The 21,404-nt window shown below is 41.0% G+C and overlaps 1 protein-coding gene and 1 long non-coding RNA gene across 3 annotated transcripts in view; one reads left to right on the top strand and one right to left on the bottom strand.

Moving 5' to 3' along the window:
- The window catches only part of LOC140997667 (glutamate receptor-interacting protein 2-like), a 273,676-nt gene extending 253,957 nt beyond the window's left edge, over nt 1-19,719 (top strand). The window contains exons 14-25 of one of the 2 annotated variants that reach the window (XM_073467633.1): nt 192-272; nt 2,480-2,543; nt 2,705-2,850; nt 3,840-3,984; nt 6,029-6,168; nt 6,313-6,522; nt 6,667-6,829; nt 8,405-8,519; nt 9,407-9,620; nt 9,764-9,972; nt 11,819-11,965; nt 13,698-19,719. In XM_073467633.1, coding sequence (XP_073323734.1) covers nt 192-272; nt 2,480-2,543; nt 2,705-2,850; nt 3,840-3,984; nt 6,029-6,168; nt 6,313-6,522; nt 6,667-6,829; nt 8,405-8,519; nt 9,407-9,620; nt 9,764-9,972; nt 11,819-11,965; nt 13,698-13,856 — 1,793 coding nt within the window. In that variant the 3' untranslated portion in view covers nt 13,857-19,719. Of the gene's footprint in view, nt 1-191; nt 273-2,479; nt 2,544-2,704; nt 2,851-3,839; nt 3,985-6,028; nt 6,169-6,312; nt 6,523-6,666; nt 6,830-8,404; nt 8,520-9,406; nt 9,621-9,763; nt 9,973-11,818; nt 11,966-13,672 lie in introns of both variants that reach the window. The other variant, XM_073467634.1, reaches the window with a different exon arrangement.
- Nucleotides 9,898-13,747, bottom strand: LOC140997668 (uncharacterized). Its single transcript, XR_012179380.1, has 3 exons — nt 13,658-13,747; nt 11,799-11,959; nt 9,898-10,027 (listed from the first exon to the last, which is right to left on the bottom strand). It is a non-coding gene; the product is annotated as an uncharacterized lncRNA (long non-coding RNA).
- Nucleotides 19,720-21,404: the final 1,685 nt, after the last annotated feature.

The raw sequence follows: 21,404 nt of genomic DNA, 5'->3' as shown, positions 1-21,404 counted from the left end.
GTCGCTGTTTGCCCCCCGGAGAAGAGCAATTCAGAGGAGATAAGAGAGCAAGAGCTAAATGTCTTGTAATTACAAATGTTAAGCGGGATGAAAAGAATTATTTGTTGCTTTTTTTTAATATATATATAAATGGCTTTTCTGCATGTGTTTAACACTGAGTGTGTGTGTGTGTGTGTGTGTGTGTTACACAGAGTCAGTGGTGCCTAGCAGCGGTACTTTCCACGTCAAACTGCCGAAGAAAAGAGGAGTGGAGCTGGGGCTTACCATCAGTGGTACGAACACTCAAACGTCGTCCGTATGATCTACTTTTTGTTTTTACACGGCTGCTGGCAGCATGTTTAAATGTCAGGAGACCACGCACGCACACACACACACACACACACAAGCAGACACATGCAGTTCTCAGGGTCACTGCAGCCTCCAGGAAACATAAACATTGTTTATATTGTTTAAAATCTAAGGCCAAAAGTATGTGGACAGCAGCCATGTACATCTGTAAGTTTTAGTCCCAGTCTGTTTTTCATAGTTTGCTCCAGGGATGCAACAGATTGAGATTTATATGGTACGGTTACTATCCCAGATAATATCACGACTTCACAGTATCATGGTATAACTTCTTTATTATTATCAGTTACAATTAACTTCCAAGGTGTGAAAACATATTTAAATAATACTAATGTGGTAGAATTCAGTAGTGTAGATAAGCAGATGTACACGGTGCGATATCTGTCAACTTTAATACCACCGCACACCAACAGTATATCACTGCAACCCCAGTTTGATCATTGCAATTAAAGCAAAATCTCAATAGTAAAGCACACAATGATAATCCCACACAGTACTGCTCTTCCAATTTTGTGCCAACTTTAATGAAAGCCCAGTCCATAAATAATTACAGTAGATTTCCCGGGAATGGTGCCCGTATGAATTATGGTAATGTCTGTTTCTGCACAACACTGATCTGTTGACACTTCACATTTCTTTACGTTACATCTTTATGTTTCTGTGCTAGTGGTCTGGTTAGGTTTAGGCACAAAAACCACCTGGTCAGGTTTAGGAAAAGGTCATGTTTGGGCCAAAAATACCTGGTTCTGCTTCCCTGTCCTGGCATCTTGTCAAAAATACCCAAGACCACCATGATTCTCCCCACCTACCAATATGGAAGTCTGCTCATATACATGTAATTTGAATGTTATCTGACACATAAAATGTTGAGATTGTACACGTGACACATAGAAAGGTGCATAGAAGGTATCAGTGTTTTGCAGAATAATAAAATGCCAACATTTTATTCCTTCGACTGGGCTGAGGATGGATCCGAAGAGCCTGCACGGAGCCGTGACCTCAACCTCATCACCAGTCAGGCCATATCACCCACTGACAGCGCCATTTTTCATTTAAATCCCTTTTAGCTAAATGGCAGCAAATCCCTGCAGCCAAATGTTGTGGAGCATCTTTTCCAGAAAAGAGTCGGCTGTTATAGCAGCAGGTTATGGACAGTGACATCACTGATAATCACATGTGGCTGTCATGTTCGGTGTCCACATAGTTTTGGCCCCGTAGTGTTTGCAACCATGGTGCAAATATCGAAATGTCACGTAAAACCAGTGGATTTTAAAAGATACTGGCTCCATTCTGTAACTGTTCTTCCAGTAAAGGAGTCATTGTGTTGACTGATGGAGTTATTAATCACCTGCTTCACTGTAAAGCTGCTGTTCCTGTCCAGAGAGTGATTAACACACACTTCAGTCAGACCGACCTGCACTCAATGTTTAATTACTGTTAGTCTGGACTGTGTGTATACTGCAGTGTGCCTGTAGTATCACACTGTGTTATTGTAAGCAGCATGAGCTCGGTGGCAGGTAGACTGTTGAGCCTGGAACATATTTAAATATTTGGAGTGAAGACATATAAATACTTCGGTAAGTATTACAAATGGACAATTGTTCAACAGACTCCTCAGACTGAGTTGGTGTCTGACATCTGAGAGTTTTCAGCTTGACTCTATGGTATCAGGCTGCCGTCTCTGAGGCTGAGGATGGTGCAATGGCGCCATCTTCTGACTGTGAAGTGAAGTGTTCACAGCTGAAAGTTAAGAGAAGGATCAACAACATTAGCTGATTTGACACAAATTCACCAGCAGACTTGGACATTTTTGCTCCCGATAACCTGGAAGAAAGATTAAATGAACAAATTAATTTCTTTGCCGTTGCTGTCAGAACATTTTTATTCAGCTCATGTTGTGTGTAATTTCTTGTTTTTCATTTAAAAAACAAATTATTATGGATTCAACTTCCTACCCTCATTATCTTGATAATAAAAGCTTCAGTTTTTCATGTTTTTAAAGTGTTTATCATCATTATTGTTATTAATATTGTTAATAGTAGTAATAGTAACTCTTGTATTTGACATTAATGTTGAATATACGTACTTTGTTGGATGTTGTGGCTGCTAAGTGTGATGTCATCTCCCTCTACAGCCAGTAAGAAGCAAGGAGAGCCCCTCATCATCTCTGACATCAAGAAGGGCAGCATGGCCCACAGGTATAAAGTCTATTGTGTTATATTCTTCTGCAGTTCTAACTCATGTTTTTCTAATGCTAATTTTTTAATTATTTTGCTAATTACAAGTTCCTCCTCGTATTGAGAAACGTCTCCATCCCAGTTTTGTGTCTCCGTCTCTTTCTTTTCCTTCTCTCGTGCAGAACAGGAACGTTGGAGCCTGGTGATAAGCTGCTGGCCATCGACAACATCAGACTGGAGAACTGCTCCAGAGACGACGCGGAGCAGATCCTGCAGCAGTGTGAGGAACTGGTCAAACTAAAGATACGCAAGGACGAAGACAACTCAGGTATGTGTGTGCACGTGCATACGATACAGATGAATCTGTGGATGTTGGTTCAGTAAACATAATAACCTAATTTTCTGCAGGTGTCAGTTGAAGGAGATGCAGTAGCAGTGACCGACCACTGGGTGGTGCTGTTGTCCACAATTTAAAGCTATACAAGTGTAAATCCAGGATGAAACAATAACAGCTATACATAAAAACATAAATAACAAAGAAACATTTTGGGGATACAGCGAGAAGATGTGCAGGCAAATGGTTCCTGCGGATGTAGAGGTCTAACACACGTAGCCTGATTTCCTGAGTCTTAATCCAGCAAAGGCCCCTCGTGCTCAGTCACTTTATGACATGTTACTCACAGCCACCATCTTGGATTTGTGTGATTCGACATGTTAATTAAACAAATGGATGCATCCAAGTTGTTGCTGAGACATGTCGCCCTGTTCCACTGGGTTTTTAATGTGGTGTAAACACACACACACACACACACACACACCAACACAGAAAATGATTGTATAATCATGCTAGATTATGACTCAGAGGGTATATTCACATGCACACAGGCAGACACACACACGCACACAAAATGCATTCATGCTACATGATGACAAGGCAGTCTTCTCCTTGGTTACCATGGAAACTGTGTCTTCCTCACCAGTGTTGTCTTGACAAGAGTTTTGACCTACTTCTGGAATCGAATGTGTTTGTGTTTTTGTGTGTGTGTGTGCGTGCGTGTGTGTGTGTGTGTGTGTGTGTGTGTGTGTGTGTGTGTGTGTGTGTGTGTGTGTGTGTGTGTGTGTGTTGGCATTTCAAATAAACAGGTAACGTAATGCAGTTTCACCTACAGAACTGAGGTGTTTCAGAGATGGTGTGTGTGTGTGTGTGTGTGCATGTCAGATGAGCAGCACACATCAGGCGGTATCATCTACTCCTTGGATTAGAAACATTAGAACAACACGTGCGTGTCCGTGTGTGTCTGTGTGTGTGTGTATCAGATGAGCAGGAGACGTCAGGCAGCATCATCTACACAGTGGAGCTGAAGCGGTACGGAGGCCCTCTGGGTATCACCATCTCAGGCACCGAGGAGCCTTTTGACCCCATCACTATATCCGGCCTCACCAAGAGAGGCCTGGCCGAGAGGTACACGCTCACTCGCACGCAACCGGCACATACTCAGATGCACACGGGTCATCGTTTCTCAGGAATCGAGGTTATCGGTTTGAGCCCTGGAAACAAAAAAGTGCAGTGCAGCTGGAGAGTTCTGGATGGCTTTCACATATTTCACATATTTTGATATTTTGCTCCGGTTTCAGCACACAAATTGAGTCCAAAAATCAATTGACTATAAACGGTTTAGATGTTTTCACTGGCAACAGGAAGAATTAAATTAAACACAGCCGATCTGAAAATGATTTATGAGGAAGAAAATGCACTAAATGTGATTTAGGGATAAACTCAATGCCTGTGAATAGACCAAGTTATGCTTCCTTATTTAGTCCTTTCCTATCAGTGGGGTAAACACCGTATTAGGAGAGATAACAGAGGATGCCTCGGGCAATAAACTGAGGGATTCCCTACCAGCAGCTGAGTGTGCAGCAGGTGCCATGTGACATGGAGTGATGACAGACGAGATAATGAGAAACATGATGCGATGGAGAGCAGCTAGTGTCCACAGCGACGAGACTGCACAGAAGATGACGTCATGGTTTCAAAGGCATCATCGTCCAACGGTGAATTCAGCTCAGTCCAACGCAGAGCAGTTATTTAACGATGACATGTCAACTCACGTGTTATTCCACCAAAACACACCGAGAGAGACGGCTCACTGCTCAGCCTGCCACACTAGCATACACTCTGTGACCCCGTTTCTTAGACTTTGTGATGTAATTGTTCTGCTTCCTGTCCTAAACTGTTGTCGATAAGCACTTTGCCTCAGACCTGTTGGCTAAAAAGCACTCTATAAATAACCCTGGCTCAGCTTGGACATGGAAGAAAGTGCAGGAATGAAGATGATATCGCTGCATCTGTGTAGATTGTGGAAAATGTTCACACTGAACCGGTTTTTCTTTGAGCTTTTTGAGTGCTGTTGTTTCACAAAATCATAGATGTAAAACCCCATAAAGCTTTCTATCTCATAAACACACTTAAGTCAACACGTACGTGGGACAACGTGCCTGCCTGTGAGATATCCGCCCAAAATAAATATTGTCTCGTTCAAGGTAGGCTGCAAGATAAAGGACTGTTTTACTTTTTACGCCAAGTTTAATACAGTGGCCGGTGATAGTGGGATGAAAGGGGGGCGGTGTTATTCAGTCCACAGTCACCTTGTTGTGACCCCAAACCAGTCATGAGGTTGTTGACATGAATTTTGTTTAAACAGACTTTAAATGAAGTTCTGGACCCAAATCTGATCTGTAAACAGAATCACTGCAGCACTAAAGCCCTAATGTTTCAGCATGTAGTCTGTATCCAATACTCTGTCCCCTTCAAAGCAGATTTGTGTACAGTTAACTTGCACTTGCAAATGTGTTTTAGAGGAAATATGATAAGGTTATCATGTGGTGTCAGTGTATCCATTCAGAGTTGATATAAACTTTTTTAGAAATATGTTTTGTCTTATCTTAAAGCAACATTATGGAAAAAATTGTATTTTGTTGAATTTGGCGCCGCCACAGCTTCTGAGCAAAACCGCTATTGTAAATACAAATGCCCAGTTTCTGCAACATCGTCAGATATAATACAGGCCTACGTGCTAACTAAAAGCAAAACTCTGCTGAGTCATAACAATGTTATGTGTAGAAAAGCTATGTCTTAAAATAAACGTGCATATCAAGACATTTCTTGCCGTCAAGCTAACGTAACCTGAACCAGAGACAATGTGCTGCTATCACATGGCTATAAACAAGGCTAAAAGCCTTATTTTTTTTGCATTTTTTAACAGCTAGTCCGAGATTTACTCTTATCCTATAAACGCATGACTGAAAACATACAGAGCTAACAAGCGGCTACAGTTAGCAGCAGTTACAGGTTACTATAGCAACAAGTTAAAGATTTCTGTCCATCAGGAAACTCTTTAAATCACTTAGAGTTGAGGCAGAGCAGCCGGAGGACATCAGGGGGGAAAGCTGAATTGTACATTACTTTGTGTGCACGTGTGTGAATGTGTGTTTTCGTGTGCGTCCAGGACGGGTGCTATTCACGTAGGTGATCGGATCCTGGCTATCAACAGCGTCAGTTTAAAAGGAAAACCCCTGAGTGAAGCCATCCACCTGCTGCAGATGGCTGGAGAGACGGTCACCCTCAAGATTAAGAAACAGCTGGACAGTAAGTATAAACTGAACTCAAAGATGCATCATGTTGTTATTGCCTCTGGTGATTACTTGCAAAATCAAATCAACCTTGGCTTATTTGTCTCACGATTTTCTTTTTTTCATTTGATGATCACTTCATTGGACAAACCCAATCCAGCCTTTTCTCTTCAAGATTTAGAGGAGCGGAAGGCAGCAGAGGCAGAGGACACGACAGAGAATGAGATCAGCGACACTGAGGAGGACGATCTGACGGACAGCCAACAGACAAATAAGCTGTCGGAGCTTTACTCCACAACCATACCCAGCGTCGACTCTGCCATGGAGTCGTGGGATGGCTCAGGGATGGACGCCGGCTATGGCAGCCAGGGTAAGCTTTGGATTAACACATGTAGCTGGTGAAAGGCCAGCGAGGCCACACATTGCAGAACATGTTTAAAGGAACTGTGACATTTGATGAAACGCAATAAATGCAGAGTCTTTTAGAGATTTGAGCGTGTCACTCCTCCTGCAGGTACATACAGCCACCAGGCAGCTGGTATCGCCCTCCACCCCCATGAATGGCGTAGTGCCAAGCAGCAGCAGCAGCGCAGCAACACCCCTCCTCCCGGACGCCGGAAGAACTACCCGTTCAGCGACGGAGGCTTCAGTGAGGATGACTGGGACAAACCACCAGGGTAGGACTGAACCTAGTTTTGTCTTTATAATATATTTGCTGACCATTTTAACTTGTTTTTTACAATAGTTAGCTGAGATCTAAAGATTGGGCTGTTTGTAGTTAAATGACTACAACATACAAAACAGCTGATTTAGTCCCTGAAGGACCTACTTTGAGTTCAACTGAAAATTGGAGTGACTGCAATGATTCAGTAATTCTCTTGACATCTATGGAAAAAAAAAATGTATTCACAAAGCACAATTCTGGGTAAACTTAATAGCATTACCACCCTTTTTATTTTAAGGGTGGTCACATTCATATTGAAAGTAAGCGTATCACTGTCTGCCACACTGCTTAAAACTGAAGAATGTCCACACTTTTGACCTGTAAGCGATGTCACCACTTTAAACGCCACTAGCTGAAAATAAGACAAATAAATAATAAGACAAATAAAAGTTTTTATTAATGTTAGTCCATTGTATGCTGTTAATTTCATTGGTTGTTGTTTTTTTTTTGTTTATTTAACCTGTTCAAAATAAAATCTGACAACAAAAATCCACCTAAAAGGAGCAAAACAAAACAAAACAATGATACTTTGTCCTAAAATGATGGAAATTACTGTATCGTAGTAATAATTTACATATTCAAATAATATGTTGATCTTCTCTCTTATGAACTCTTTTATAATTTAATGTGTATTATGTAATATACAGTAAAACTCAAAAGCTTAACATCACAGTTCCCAAGGTGATGTCTGACCAATAGTCCAGAAACAAAAACATTCACTTCTTTACAATAAATTAGGAAGAAAAATAACTAGTGTACATGATAACGTATCCACATTGTTGTAAATGAATTTTCTATTACTCTTAATGACTGATTTATAACTCTGGTGTGAGTATTATAGAAACAAGTATTAGTCGGTTGCATTCGGTTAGCTGTTTTTGTAACAGTATCAACACTAAGAGCTTGTGGTGAAGTGGAAATTTTAGTGTGAAGATTTGAGTCATGAACCCAGTGAGACTGTGTGTGTTTGTGTCTGTGTGTTTAGCGATGAGTCAGGAGGTTAAGCCTTGTGAGGATAGCAACTTTCACTGGGGTTATGTAACACTAATGGGGGTGGAGAGCGAGAGAGTAAAGGGTGGTGAGAAAAAAATCAGCTGCGCAGTGAAAGTGAATTAATCTTGTCAGTCAAGGACATTCAGTGGTGAAAGATTACTCGTGTTGGATTTAACCAGAACCAATAGCCTTGCCCTGTATTGACACTGCTGTGACTTCACATGGGCTTTGTTGTTGACGTGACGCCATCGCTAATGCTTTTAAAAGACCACGGGGGGATTTCCGCATTGATGTGCAGACTCAACTCATTTTACTGACTCCTGATTGGTCGGGTTATTGTTTTAAGGTGCAGACAATGTTATAGAAAAAGCACAGTTAACATTTATATAGATTTACAAAGATTCAGCCAAAAAAAACTGTTCAAATGTTGACTTGTTATCTTGTTTGGTGGCTTAATATATGATTTTCTTCTTTCATGAGATAATGTGTTTCCAAAGCATCTTAATTTGATTTCATTCGTGTTTTTGTGTGACAGATTTATTGGCCAACAACCAGACGGTATCCTGTTGGATCCAGATGACAGTTTCTGGTGTCAGGCTCTCGAGGATCTGGAGACCTGCGGCCAATCAGAACTACTCAGAGAGATTGAGGTCAGTTAGCGTGTCAACCTGTAATTAGCATTCTTCGACATAACTGTAAGTTAACATTAGTATCAAACTGCCATTGGGTTTGATTCATAACTTAATGAGGGATTTAACCTGTTGATAACACCCCCGCAGCTTAAGATGGATCTATTGTTTGTGATCAGGACATATCAAGCTCCCCACAATAACTGTTATATTCCTTCTTATACTTTGTAATAGCACATTACTTTGGGGAAATACCGTTTGTTCAGACAGCCCGGTATTCCAAAACCCCAACAGTTTGAAAAATGTCCCATTTGAGCACGAGCCCTTTGGTCCGACAGCCCATCATCCTGAAAACAAAAGCAGTCTGTTCCGATTGCTATTGTTCTGAAAATACACTCTCTCCCTGGGGTTTAGGGTTAGGGTATGCCGTTTAGTGTAAGGCAAGAAATATAGCCTTTTAAGGCCAAAGAGTGTATTTTCAGATCAATGGCCGTTTGTTTCAAAGACGAATGGACTTTTGGTCCAATGAGATATTTTTCTGACCATTAGTTTTGGAGTAATGGGCTGTCAGACCAGCGGCACGGCACCACTTCAAAGCTTACAGCAAATCTATAACAGCGACATGTGAGGGCTCAGTAGACACGCCATAACCTAATAACTGTAAACGCTAGACCACGCACCATATTCAGCCACCTAATAACTGTGAAGAGTTAAAAGTAGCATTATTCAGCCAGATATATACACTAAAGACACATAAACCTAAGTTTAACACAGTAATGTTAGCCTTAGCTGAAGTTTAGGAGTGTGTGTGTGTGTGTGTGTGTGTGTGTGTGTGTGTGTGTGTGTGTGTGTGTGTGTGTGTGTCTGTGTGTGTGTCTGTGTGTGTGTGTGTGTTTTGGTTTGTGCAGGCATCCATCATGACAGGAACAGCCATCAGTCTGGGTGTAGATGGTGTCAACAAGCCTCATGCTGAGCCCATGCTGAGCCACAACAGGATGAGCCCGTTGCGGAGAAATTCTCTCCTGCACCAGGGAAACCTGCTCCATCAGGCTGCACACCTCCACCAGGGTGCCCATCTGCACGAGGAGGCCCACCTGCATGAAGAGGCCCAACTCCATCAAGGTAATTCAGTGCCAAACGTAAAAAATGCCAAGGTTGTTTCTCCAAGATCATGATAAAGGACTGACACCTCCAAAGTCAAATGCAATATCTTTCCAATCAAGAGAAAATGAAGATGAATGTTTTATTCTCATTTCAAAACCCAGATGCCCTCCTGCACCAGGAGGCCCACTACAACCATGAGGCCCACCTGCACCCAGGAGCCCAATTCCACCAAGACAACCAGTCCCCTCTCCTGCACCACGAGCCCAAGCCCAAGGCCTCGTTGAGAGTGTCGGAGAGGACGTGGGAGTCTCGTCGGATCAAAGAGGAGATGCAGGGGATTCTGTCGCCGACGCCTCTGGAGCTGCACAAGGTGAGTTCACACCTGATGTCTGAAGACTCTGTCGTGATGTGGCTTCTGTTCTGGGCTAGAAGATGAAATGTTGAGAGAATGAGTGGAGGGTAAACAGTTAGTGAGAGTATTATTTTACATCATCTAGTGAGAAATAGACTTGAGAAGACTGATACTAGTTTTATGTATGTGTAGCAATTATGTAGCTGGAGCCAGGAGGAGGTTTACTTTGCTCAGCATGTAGAATGGAAGCAGCTAGCCTAGCTGAGCCACATCAATCGCTTCCCGCTGCTCGTTCCATACATAATGCACAGATGAGAATGGCTCTAATCTTTTTCATCTACCTCCCCGTGAGACGGTGAATAACTGAATCTCCAGAGATTTCAATGTGTTTCTTCGAGCTCAGTCTGCTGTTAGAGACTGTCCAGCTCTCTGTCAAGAGTTTAGGGTCAGTGTTCCCTCGTATCATTCTCACACCAAAAGTCTTACAGCATGCGTATTTGCAGGTTTTTTAAAATAAGGATTACATGCTAAAAATAGGCAAATGACTCCTTTTCCATTGCCAGAAGATGAGTTTGCAGAGTCATTTGACCTGGGAATGAATGCTTATTGTATTCTTTTCCACTGAAGAACAAAAAAACAAGACAAAACAAGTGTCAACTGAGGGAAATAAACCTTTTGACCTGTAACAGTAACAAAAGCATCGGTGTTAGATAGTTAATAACTTTAACAATGGCCCTGTTCCCAGTTTAACAGTGAGCCTGCATCGCACACTACCAGGACCTTGAAACTGAAGCTGCGAATTGGAATCCAGCCAACATTCATTTGTTTTGATTTGGAGCTTTTCATGCAGTCACGTGTCGAAATGTCCTCTGTGAAAAGGCATTTCTACTTATTAACAAGTTTGAGCTGGTTCAAGTTTAAAAAGACATTAAAGTGACCTTTATGAGTCTGAGAACGTTTACAGTGCAGCGTGTTATGTAAGACGGTTTAAAATGTACAGTATAGCCGCACGACTCCCTCGGGCAACTATTATGCTGGCGGTTAGATGTTTTTCACCCCCCAGTAAATTTACAGTAATGACTTCATGCAGGGCTCTGCTCAAACTTGTACAGCCCGGGGCCGGGATGGGAAATACATTCATCATCCACATGGATGAAAAATGCGTTAAACTCTGATGGGCTCATTGGTCATCAGCCAGAATTTAACAGCCTCTATCTAAATGGTGTCTCATTAAAAGATCATACAATATTCATATATCATGTAATACTGCCTTTTCGTTTTTTTGGGGGGGGGTTTGTTACCCCACAGTTCTCAGCAAAACATCTGGCCTGCATTACCAGTTGTAAAATCTTCCATCTTGCATTTATCCTGTGTTCAATCATGCTTCAGTAAAGCATGCAGCACGGGTACAGTATGTCCTGCTGTGTACAGTAGAAGCAGGGGCCCTGACACAACAAGCCAACATTCATCACCTGCAGCTTTTGTGATGAATCAGTGGCCATTTTAGCCAGCTCAGCATGTTAAACGTCTCAACTTCTTCTTGTAGGATACGTTGAGACAGTTAAACCAGAATTACTGTGGCAATAGAATGGTTGTCTTGTTTGTCTCTCACAGATTAGGAACACAGACCAATCATTTCCTTCTACGCTGTCGTCTTTGTGGTCTGTTCAACTGCAACCTTTAACAGCAACCATTAGATAACGTGACACTGTCAGCAGCGATAACTCTTTGTGTTCGGCTTGTTGCCTCAGGGCCCTTGAAGACAACCTGAACTGACTATTTTGAAGCATATGGGGCTTTTAGATTAATACTTTCTGTTCACGTTTGAATTTGGACCAACTTACATCTGCGTTGTCTTCTGTAGGTAACGGTGGTCAAGGACCCGGAGATCGACGACTTCGGCTTCAGTGTGTCGGACGGCTTCTTAGAGAAGGGAGTGTACGTCAACATGATCAGACCCGACGGGCCAGCTGACCGAGCCGGTCTCAGACCCTACGACAGGATCCTGCAGGTAACGATAAAGGAAGCCTGTTAATGTTTGAGGGTTTTAACATCCATCTCTAGACAACATGCTGCAAATACCAGTTGCTTGTTTCTCACAGGTAAAGTTAATGACCTTTAAATTCTGACCCTTGACATTAAACTGCTGTGTATATAAAGGCCTACAGTTACTGTGCGGTTAACATAATGTGGATGTGAACACCCTCAAACTAAAGCTCAAGTTCACCATTTTTGTATGTAGTCACTGTTTGTCCTGTAGCCTTAAAGAGCGTGTTCACTCCAAAGTCAAAACAACATTTTTCCTCCTCCCTGTAGTGATGTTATGGTGTGAGCTGCCGGCTGTGGAGACGTCTGACTCATTTTGAATGTATGACACTTCACTCGGCTTCTGGTGTTCAGTGTGTCAAAAAATACATTTAAAAAACTGAACAGCAGTTTATCTTTCCAGAAATCAAGACCCACCAAACGTATTAACATGTACAAGGAAGCATGAATCTACTCGTGGATGAGAGGCTCGCCTTTGATTAGATACAATAAATGCTTCCTTCAGCGCTGTGATACAGTAAGAAAATAGATTATCTTGAGTAACTAGGTCATGATTTATGAAAAGAGACATAGCTTGTGGTAAAGCTCCAAAAAATACATTTGAAAGATTTGTAAGCAGAGTTGCATATAGTCAAGAGAAGGAAGACATCTCTACGGAGGCCCTGAGGCGCAAGTAAGGACTTTTTTCTGGGGATCCACTTTCTCAGTCTGATGTAAATTGTTTTCTCTCCTGTGTTTCTGACTTGAGAACTGGTGGGGGAAAAACACCTGCCAGGAAAATCTTTCTGAGTTCCTTTTTTTTTTTTTGCCATCTGTGAAAACCCAGTGAAAAAAATTTTTTGGAGAATTTTTTTTTTGCCATGTGTGAAACTGAGTGAAATTTGTTTTCGAGAAAAAAAAAATTTGTAAGGCAAATTTTTTTAAGTGTTTTTTTTTTGGTAATACTCATCCAACTTAACTTGGTTTCACACATGAAAAAAAAAATTTCCAGAATTTTTTCTTCCCCATGTGTTTTCATAGATGCAAACAAAAATTAGGGAACTTCTGGATCAGGTCAGGATTTTTGTTTTCTGGGGATCAACTTTCTAAGTCTGATCTGAAGTGGTGGGGGGAAAAACGTTTTGCCAGGGAAATCTTTCCAAGTTCCTTAATTTTTTTTTCCATTTCTGAAAACATGTTTTTATGTGAAAAATATTTTGGGAGAATTTTTTGCCATGTGTGAAACTGAGTGAATTTTTTTTTCCAAGAATCATTTTTTAAGTGTTTGTTTTTAATACTCATCCAACTTCACACATGAAAAAAAAATCTCCTGAATTTTTTCTTCCCCATGTGTTTTCACGGACGGAAACAAAAATTAAGGAACTTGGAAAGATTTTCCTGGCAAAAACTTTTTTTCCACCAGTTCTCAAGTCAAAAACACAGGAGAGTAAACAATTTAGATTAGACTCAGAAAGTGGATCATCAGGAAAATAAATGGCTTACTTGCCTCCGAGGGCCTCCGTGCATCTCCAAAACTCAGCAACTTACACCATTACAGTCTACATGGAAAGATGGCATGACTGTTTAAAAAGTACCTATTTTTGATTTTGGGTTGAAGTGTCCCTTTAAGCAAAAGTTAGTCTCAGTCAATCTTAGCTAGCTAATGAACCAACAATACCATTTACTGGAACAGCCATTGTCTGCGTCTCTCTGTCCAGGTGAACCACGTGAGGACGCGGGACTTTGACTGCTGCCTGGCGGTGCCTCTCATCACAGAGGCCGGAGACAGACTGGAGCTGGTCATCAGCCGCAACCCGCTGGCCAACGATGACACAGAGGACAATAACAACACTTTGGACCATCCGCTAGACCTGTAACACACAGACACACAAAAAAAGACAGACTGATGAATCTCTAGACGTACACATTAGCAGTCACACTCAGGCAGGAGACATAGAACTGGTGATGAAGTGTAAAGTTATATCTACAGAAACTGGCCCAAACACTCACACACACTCCACCGGCGTGCAATAATTCTACTTAAAACAGAGACTCGTACATATATACACTCACACTTGCATGCTCACACAATCGCCCCCCTCCCATTCACACTAGGTGGAACTGCTGTCATACAGTATATTCCTCTCTGGAAGCACAGCACAGTGCTGAAAAACCACCAGAGACACACTCCTGAAGGCTGACTTGGAGTTCTCAGTGTTATTCCAACAGAAACAACCACTAACTTGGCACCTTAACCAGCCATTTAAAATTATTCTGACTCTCTTCATCATGTTTTCACTCAAAACAAATGAATAAAAACCTGCAATTCGGGGGTTGAGGTAATTTCAGCTGTTTTTAACGCCAGACCACAGGTTTATAGAAATTTCTAGTGCCAACGGTACCAGAGGGATCTGCCTTATTATACAATATTGTTATTTTAGGAAATTTCAAATGAAACTTTGTTGATGAAGGAGAGAAACTGCCTCGCTCAGTTTGCTGTAAGAAAGGTAAATAAGAAAGTGAAGGCAGATGGTCATGACTGAGAAGATGGTCTCTATCGATGTAGCCACTGTAGAAGTCCACATTGCTGCTAAAAGTGCTGCTGAAATACTGCTGCTCCATTACAATTTTGAAAAAGTTTTGGAAAGGTCGACTTCTATACTGGATATTTCTGCACACTAAGGTCAGTACAGTGATATTAGAAAAAAAAACTAAATTTGTGCCATTATAACAAGACAATGATCACATCACAACTGCCAAACTGTTTTAGTTAATCTAGTCATCAAAGGGACAAGAAAGAATGGAAGGAAGTTTCTTTCCTCTACAGATGAAACATCTTAAATGGAATTTAAATAACAACTTTTGCTGCAACACGATTGGGAAGCTGTGAGATGCCCCGGAAGAAACTGTGTTGCCATCAGAAGAACATCGTCCTGCAACATTATTAGAGATCTTTGACCCTTTTCTGTTTATCTTCTGTTTTTTTTTTTGGGAGAGTTGCCAATCTACATTGCCCAATCTGTCACTACAGTTATCTGAGAGCACTGGGTTCATCTCACCTCAGCTCACTGGCTGGGTTACAAAGTCAAATAGCAGTCGCTGCTATGCATGCATTTTAAATAGCAGAGCTCATGATTAGGGTCGAGGTAAAGCATAATCGAAAATGGCACCCATTCATGCTATTAAAGGTGCTTTCAGTAGCACTTAGGATAATTTCATTACCACTTTCCCATTTACAAAAGAGCCTGTCAACTTTTAGCAGCATCAAGCCACGCAGTGTTCTTCAACAACAAACAGAGCCGATGTTTATAGGCTGGTGAAAACAGATGGTAGAAGAAATTAAAGGCTAATGGGAACATATTCATCAAACATGTATTTTTCTTCACACTAAACAGACAAAGGTGTTATATACAGTCCACTTGCATTTACCAAAGCATCAATACTTACTAGCCACAGGTAACAGTGAGCAGAGAACCCTGCAGTATAACAACTGTAAGCATATTTAGCATATTTAGAGAGTTGCCTGGCTCAACCCATGCCTATGTCGAGATTTAGTACATCAGTGTAAACAGCAGTTCCAACAAAACAAACAATCTCTTTGCTATAGGGAGAACCGGGGTTCACAGGCAAGACAACAAAACTCCAAGCATGAACAGCACCACTGTTTCCGAATAGCTTATAGTAAGCCTCGCCACCACAGTCTCATTATTAACAAGCTATGAAACCTATTTTGATAACTGATGTTTAAAATGCTCCACATAGCACCTTCAAATGATGTCTCCAGTTCAGACAGTGAACAATGAAATGTAACTGCTCTTTGGCTTTGTAGAGATAACCATTTTGCGGCTCAAAGATCTTAAACAAAGTTAACAGCATCATCTGCAAACATAGACATCGAGCTGGTCAGGATGCTGAAGACAAACGCCACACACATTCAGACATTGTTACAGGACGGGGCCAGCATGCAAAGACAACATAAGGACATGAAACAAAGGGGTTTATATGTGTGTGTCATTACGTGTTTGTTCACGTTTCTGCGTGTTTGGCTAGGCTGTATTCCTATGTCTGTGTTTATGATATGCATGTACCTTTCTATCTTTGTTGGGTGTGTCTGAAAGGGTGTATACATGCTGTAGCCCACTAGATTTGGCTAGCTGAAACTGCGTAAACCTTTTTGTCCATTAGTTGGGCATAATACTACAATACCCATGAGCCCTGGCTGCTTTTGCTTTGGAGGTGAAGTCGGTCAGAGGTGCTAATTAGAGCTGTAGCAAATTCATAACGCTTCATCAGTGCGGTTGAGAATAAAACAAAACACAGCCGCTAAATTCATCCAAAATTGACAGAAAATTCAAAAGTTACTGCAAGTATCTGCGATGTTCGTACCGACATGCATCGATGCAATGGTTGAATTAAAAAAAAAACATCCTTCCAATCTTTTGCACTCCCTAACCAGGAGAATTTCATGCAAATCCAAGCTGTGGAAGTGCACCCAAAGTACCTCCACCTACCATGCAACTCTAGCATGTGGGTATTGTAGTAAAACAAGCATGAAGAAATTTGAACCTCTCATTTAATAACTTTTCTTAACCCTCCCACCTCTCCTCACCTCTTTATTTTTGGTCTGTTTGGTCACAGCAAAGATTTCTTTCCACTTCCTTCACCTCCTGTTTTTACAATTTTCCCTTATTTTCTATTATTTCTGCCAAAACACTCCCCAATTATTTGTGGATTAACATTAAACGAGACTGGCTGTCGCTCCCCCTCCTACTGTGTATGTGTGTGTGTCTGTGTGTGTGTGACAGACAGAAACAGTATAAAAGCTAGGAAGGTTACATTTTTATATATGTGCTCCTGCATGTATGTAAGCACAATAGAGATACTTAATAATACGTTGTGTGTGTGTGTGTGTGTGTGTGTGTGTTCACAACACACGGACTTGCAGGAAAAATGCGTGAGAGTGTGTGTGTGAGAGAGAGAGAGGACAGAAAATAGCCTTTGTCCTCTGAAGGATTGGAATAATTTTCGACAGGAACAATCACAACCTCTGTTCTCTCTCTCTCTTTCACACTGTATGTCTCTCCCTCTTTCCTCACGTTGTTACATAATACAGTCAGTTATCCAGCTGCCCCCTTGGAGAACACTCATGTGTGTGTGTTAGTCTGTGTGTGTGTGTGTGTGTGTGTGTGTGTGTGTGTGAGAGAGAGTAAGAAACGTGTGTGTATGTCTGTATCGGTATGCGTGCCTCCGTGTGTGTCGAGGTTTCTGTGTGTCACATGTGTTTACATGTTCGTATCCACGGATGTCAGTATTTTTCCATTTGAGCATGTATGAACTTTTCAGCACGTGTGTGTGTGTGTGTGTGTGTGTCACAGAGAGAGAGAACCAGGTGGTGTACATTTCATTGTACAGTGGTGATATTTTTACAGGGCTGTGGGCCGTTGAAACCCTGACGAGACTGAAAAACAGTATAAAACTCAGTTTTTGCGAGCGAGCCGGGAGGAAGACAAACTTTTTCATACATAACGAAAAAAAAAGGGACATTTACTTATCTCCAAGCACTAACTACAAAAAAAAGAAGCACACTGTTGAATACCATGCACTGTAAGTATTTTCATGTACAACAGAACAAACTTGTCTGAGTGTTTTTTACGCAATGTCAAGTGGCCAAAAAAAAATCAATGAAAAAAGAAGTTTTGTAAAGCAACAAAAAATGACAAAATGCTGAGAAAAGCCTTCCAAATTGTTCTGTTGGTTTTTATGTATGTATGTATGTATGTATGTACGTATGTGTGGTCATCCATACTCCCTATGCATTTCTGGGTCAAAGGTCGGTTTTAAGCCCAATCCGGAACCGTAACAAACGTCCCATGGATGACTGAAGTCTGTAAAGTGACATAATTCCTCCTACTTGTATAATATAATAAATGTAACAAATTAAAAGTGTTAAAATGACAAAACTTTAAATTACTGTGACAATGTAGGACTGATATTGCAATAATTCTAAACCAAACTTACAAATGATTAAGGTACTAATGTAAAGAAACATTAGGGGGAGAAATGTTGCAATGTCAGTCTGATGACTTCATGCCTGCGTTTTATTACACTGGCCTGTTTTCAATTCCCCTGACCCCATTAAATGATGCCATTACATTTCATATGTTATTATATAAGCTGACATTTATTACATCATCGTCTGCAGGATGGCACATTCACATGGCTTCCATTTCTGTGTGCCCCCTTCACACACACACTCTCACAAAATGTGTTGTGATTTTATAGTTTGTCATAACACTAAAAATGAGTTTTTTGACCATGAGAATGCTCAAACCAGGCTGTGGAGGTGGAATGAGTTAAGTTGAGAGCTTTGGCAGGAGGTTACCTGCTACTGTGATAAGTTCTGGTTGGGAATGGACCACATGCTGGGGTTTCTACCGCATGAGTAGCTATTTTGCATTGTTAAGCCGGCAATCATTCATTGTTTTAAATTGATGATAAAAAAGAGATCTCTGCTTCTGCTTTGGTCAAATCGCATTTTTCGGTTTGTTCCAATTGAGGTGAGTGAAGACTTTCATAGCCATGCATTTATTTGCCCTGCAGTAGACATATTGGAGCTGCTGTTAGCTAACAGTTGCAAAAGCTGATAGTCCAGCGTGGCTGTACACAACTGTACGTAGCCTAACAACTCAAACGTGACATCTGTATTGGACTGGCTCTGATAGATTTTGCATGTTTTCTAAGAACTGTAAGCCTACTGGCCAGAAAACTCCGGGTAATAGTTGATAATGGTTAGCTACGTATTAGCAGTTAACTAGCTAACTATGATGTCTAATCAACTAACCATTCTGGTGCAGTCATCTTCTGATCTTCAACTATGGTTAAATAGATTTAGATAGGTTTTACAATAATATTTGCTCAGCTAAAAAAATATTTCTGCCCATAAAACTCCAGTTAGCCAGCCAGAGTAATAAGCTAACCACTAGTTTGCGACCAGAAAACTGTGGTTACCCAGCTTAACTATTAGCGCCCAGAAAACTACAGTGAACTACACACCCTGCTGGAAAACAATCATACTGTTCACAACCTGAGTTGAGTTCTAGGAGGGTAGCTATATTGTCTCAGCTAAGCTAACTGAGTAGCTTTCTGCCCAGAAGACTACAGTTAATTTAATATCTGGTCAGTTAGCCATTAGCTTAGCATACTGGCAAGAAGCTCAGCCCATCCTCACTGGAATAAACCGTCTACGCACGGGAAAATAATATCTTGTCCCAGTTTTCAAAACTAGCAAGTTTATCTACAATCTTTGCTTCACAGTTCTTGTAAATCACATGAGAACTTTATCCCATGAAAGTAATTGGATTCATACAGGCCTGTAACATTTGTATTTATTTTTCGGACTTTATTTACACAAGTGGCATCGAAGCTTATTGCGATTCCGGATTGGGCTGTTAATAATGTATGTTGATATTGTGTAATTTTCTTTTTTTTTTTTTCCTTTTTCAAATTGTGTAAAGTTCTATTCTATGTAATATAGTATTTTTCTATGACAATATTACTCTTCCAAAACATGGGAGAAAATACAAAACAAAAGTTATGAAAGGGAAAATAAAATGTATAACTTTGTTGTTGTTGTCGTTTTGTTTTATTCATTTTCTATGAAACAAAGAGTGTACTGCTATACTTCTCTTTTCAAGAAGGACATGAGAAAAGATCAAAAGAAAAATAAAATGTCTAATTTTATGTTTGGTGACTGGTCTGTCGTTATTTTTGGTGCGTCTTTGTGAACTTTAAAGGATCAGTAAGTGTGATTTAGTGACATCTAGTGGTGAGGTTGCAGATTGCAACCAGAAAAATGCCTCGCCTGGCCTTACCCTCCCCTATGTTCGCCACTACACGTGAGAAAAATGAAAAAAGGCCCTCTATAGATTCAGTGTTTGGTTTGTCTGTTCTGGGCTACTGTAAAAACATGGCGGTGCAACATGGCGGACTCCACAGAAGAGGACCAACTCCCTCTGTAGATACAAAAGTCTCATCACAAGGTTACGAAAACACGATTATAATGCTGCTTTCCGGTCAAAGTTGGAGGTAAGCTAACCTAAGCATTCCAGGTGCACGACACAAAACTTAACAAACACTTGTTAAACGCTGACCGTAAAAATAAAAAATGCTGTTTCTTTGGCAGAGGTGCACACAAGTGGACCCTCAGCATTGCAGCCTCCTTGCATATAAATGAAACAGAGGGGGGAAACAACACAGGAGGGACCAGGCAGCATTATACATTTTATTTTATGGCACTTTTATGCTTGGTATCTGAATATTCAATTCACTCGCCTAACCCCAAACAATGGGGTAGATGGATGTACCCAGACTTTACAAGTAGGAAATCCTGACTACCGTGTTGTCTGTTAGTTTCAGCTGATTGTACACAAATGAAAAATATCATTATGATTATTATATTCCATATCTGCCAATAGATTTTCCTGAATCCAACTAAACCCTTCACACTGGACATTTAATGAAAACCAAATTATTCAGTGCCCACTCCAGTCATGTGTGTGACTGATTAAGCTGCTGCAGGAAAGACTCTGTCAATCACACTTTTTCTAATAGATGGTTCACAGGGTTGGATACACACATTCATAAACTAATTACAAAGGTGCGATGCAGTGCTTCAAAGCCTCCCACGATATCTCTCCAATGCTCAGCTGTTCACACATCCACGCACACACCGTTCAAACTAACAACTGTCTGTTTAGTGGACCACATGCTTTACCTCCTGAGCCGCAGCCTCCCTGAAATGCACAATATATCCACCAGTTTTACATCCAGAATTCAGGAACATTTACTGAAGCAAAACCTAGTTTCCTGTCTGGTTCCTTTCCCATGATACAACAAAAAAGGCATAAACATTCACATGATATGGCATCTTATTCAAAGTGTGTATATTTACATGTGTTTATGTGGAAAAGGGCGTGTTTGGGTGCGAGCGCTTGAGCCTCTGTGTATGTATTTTCCTGTCTGTGTGTACACGTGATTTTTTTTTTCTCCCACTCTGCTAAATAACATGATTCATTCTGTGCGTGTATAATGTACTGTACATTCTGCTTCTGCTGACTTAATTATCCCCAAGAGTCTACTCTTACATAACAGGTCCAACACACACAGTGCGCAGAAAATTCATGCACAGAGACTTAGAAAGGCGCAGCAGCAACACATGGAAAAGTAGTTACATTCCCAGAGCCCACTAAATGCACATTTACGCTCAAAAACTCACAAAAGTATGCACGCAGGATCCTAATAGTTATACCAACGTACATGCAAACAAGTTAAACCTTGAAACAAGAAATTCTGTCTCTGGACTGTCTCACAGGTCTTCAGTCAGGATTTTCCACTTCTACCAGCAGTGCTGGAAACATACTAAAGCT

Source organism: Pagrus major, chromosome 6, assembly GCF_040436345.1.
Source record: "Pagrus major chromosome 6, Pma_NU_1.0".
In the NCBI taxonomy this organism is placed as follows: Eukaryota; Metazoa; Chordata; class Actinopteri; order Spariformes; family Sparidae; genus Pagrus; species Pagrus major.
Note: the sequence above shows the minus strand (reverse complement) of the source record. Positions and strands in the feature narration are given on the sequence as shown.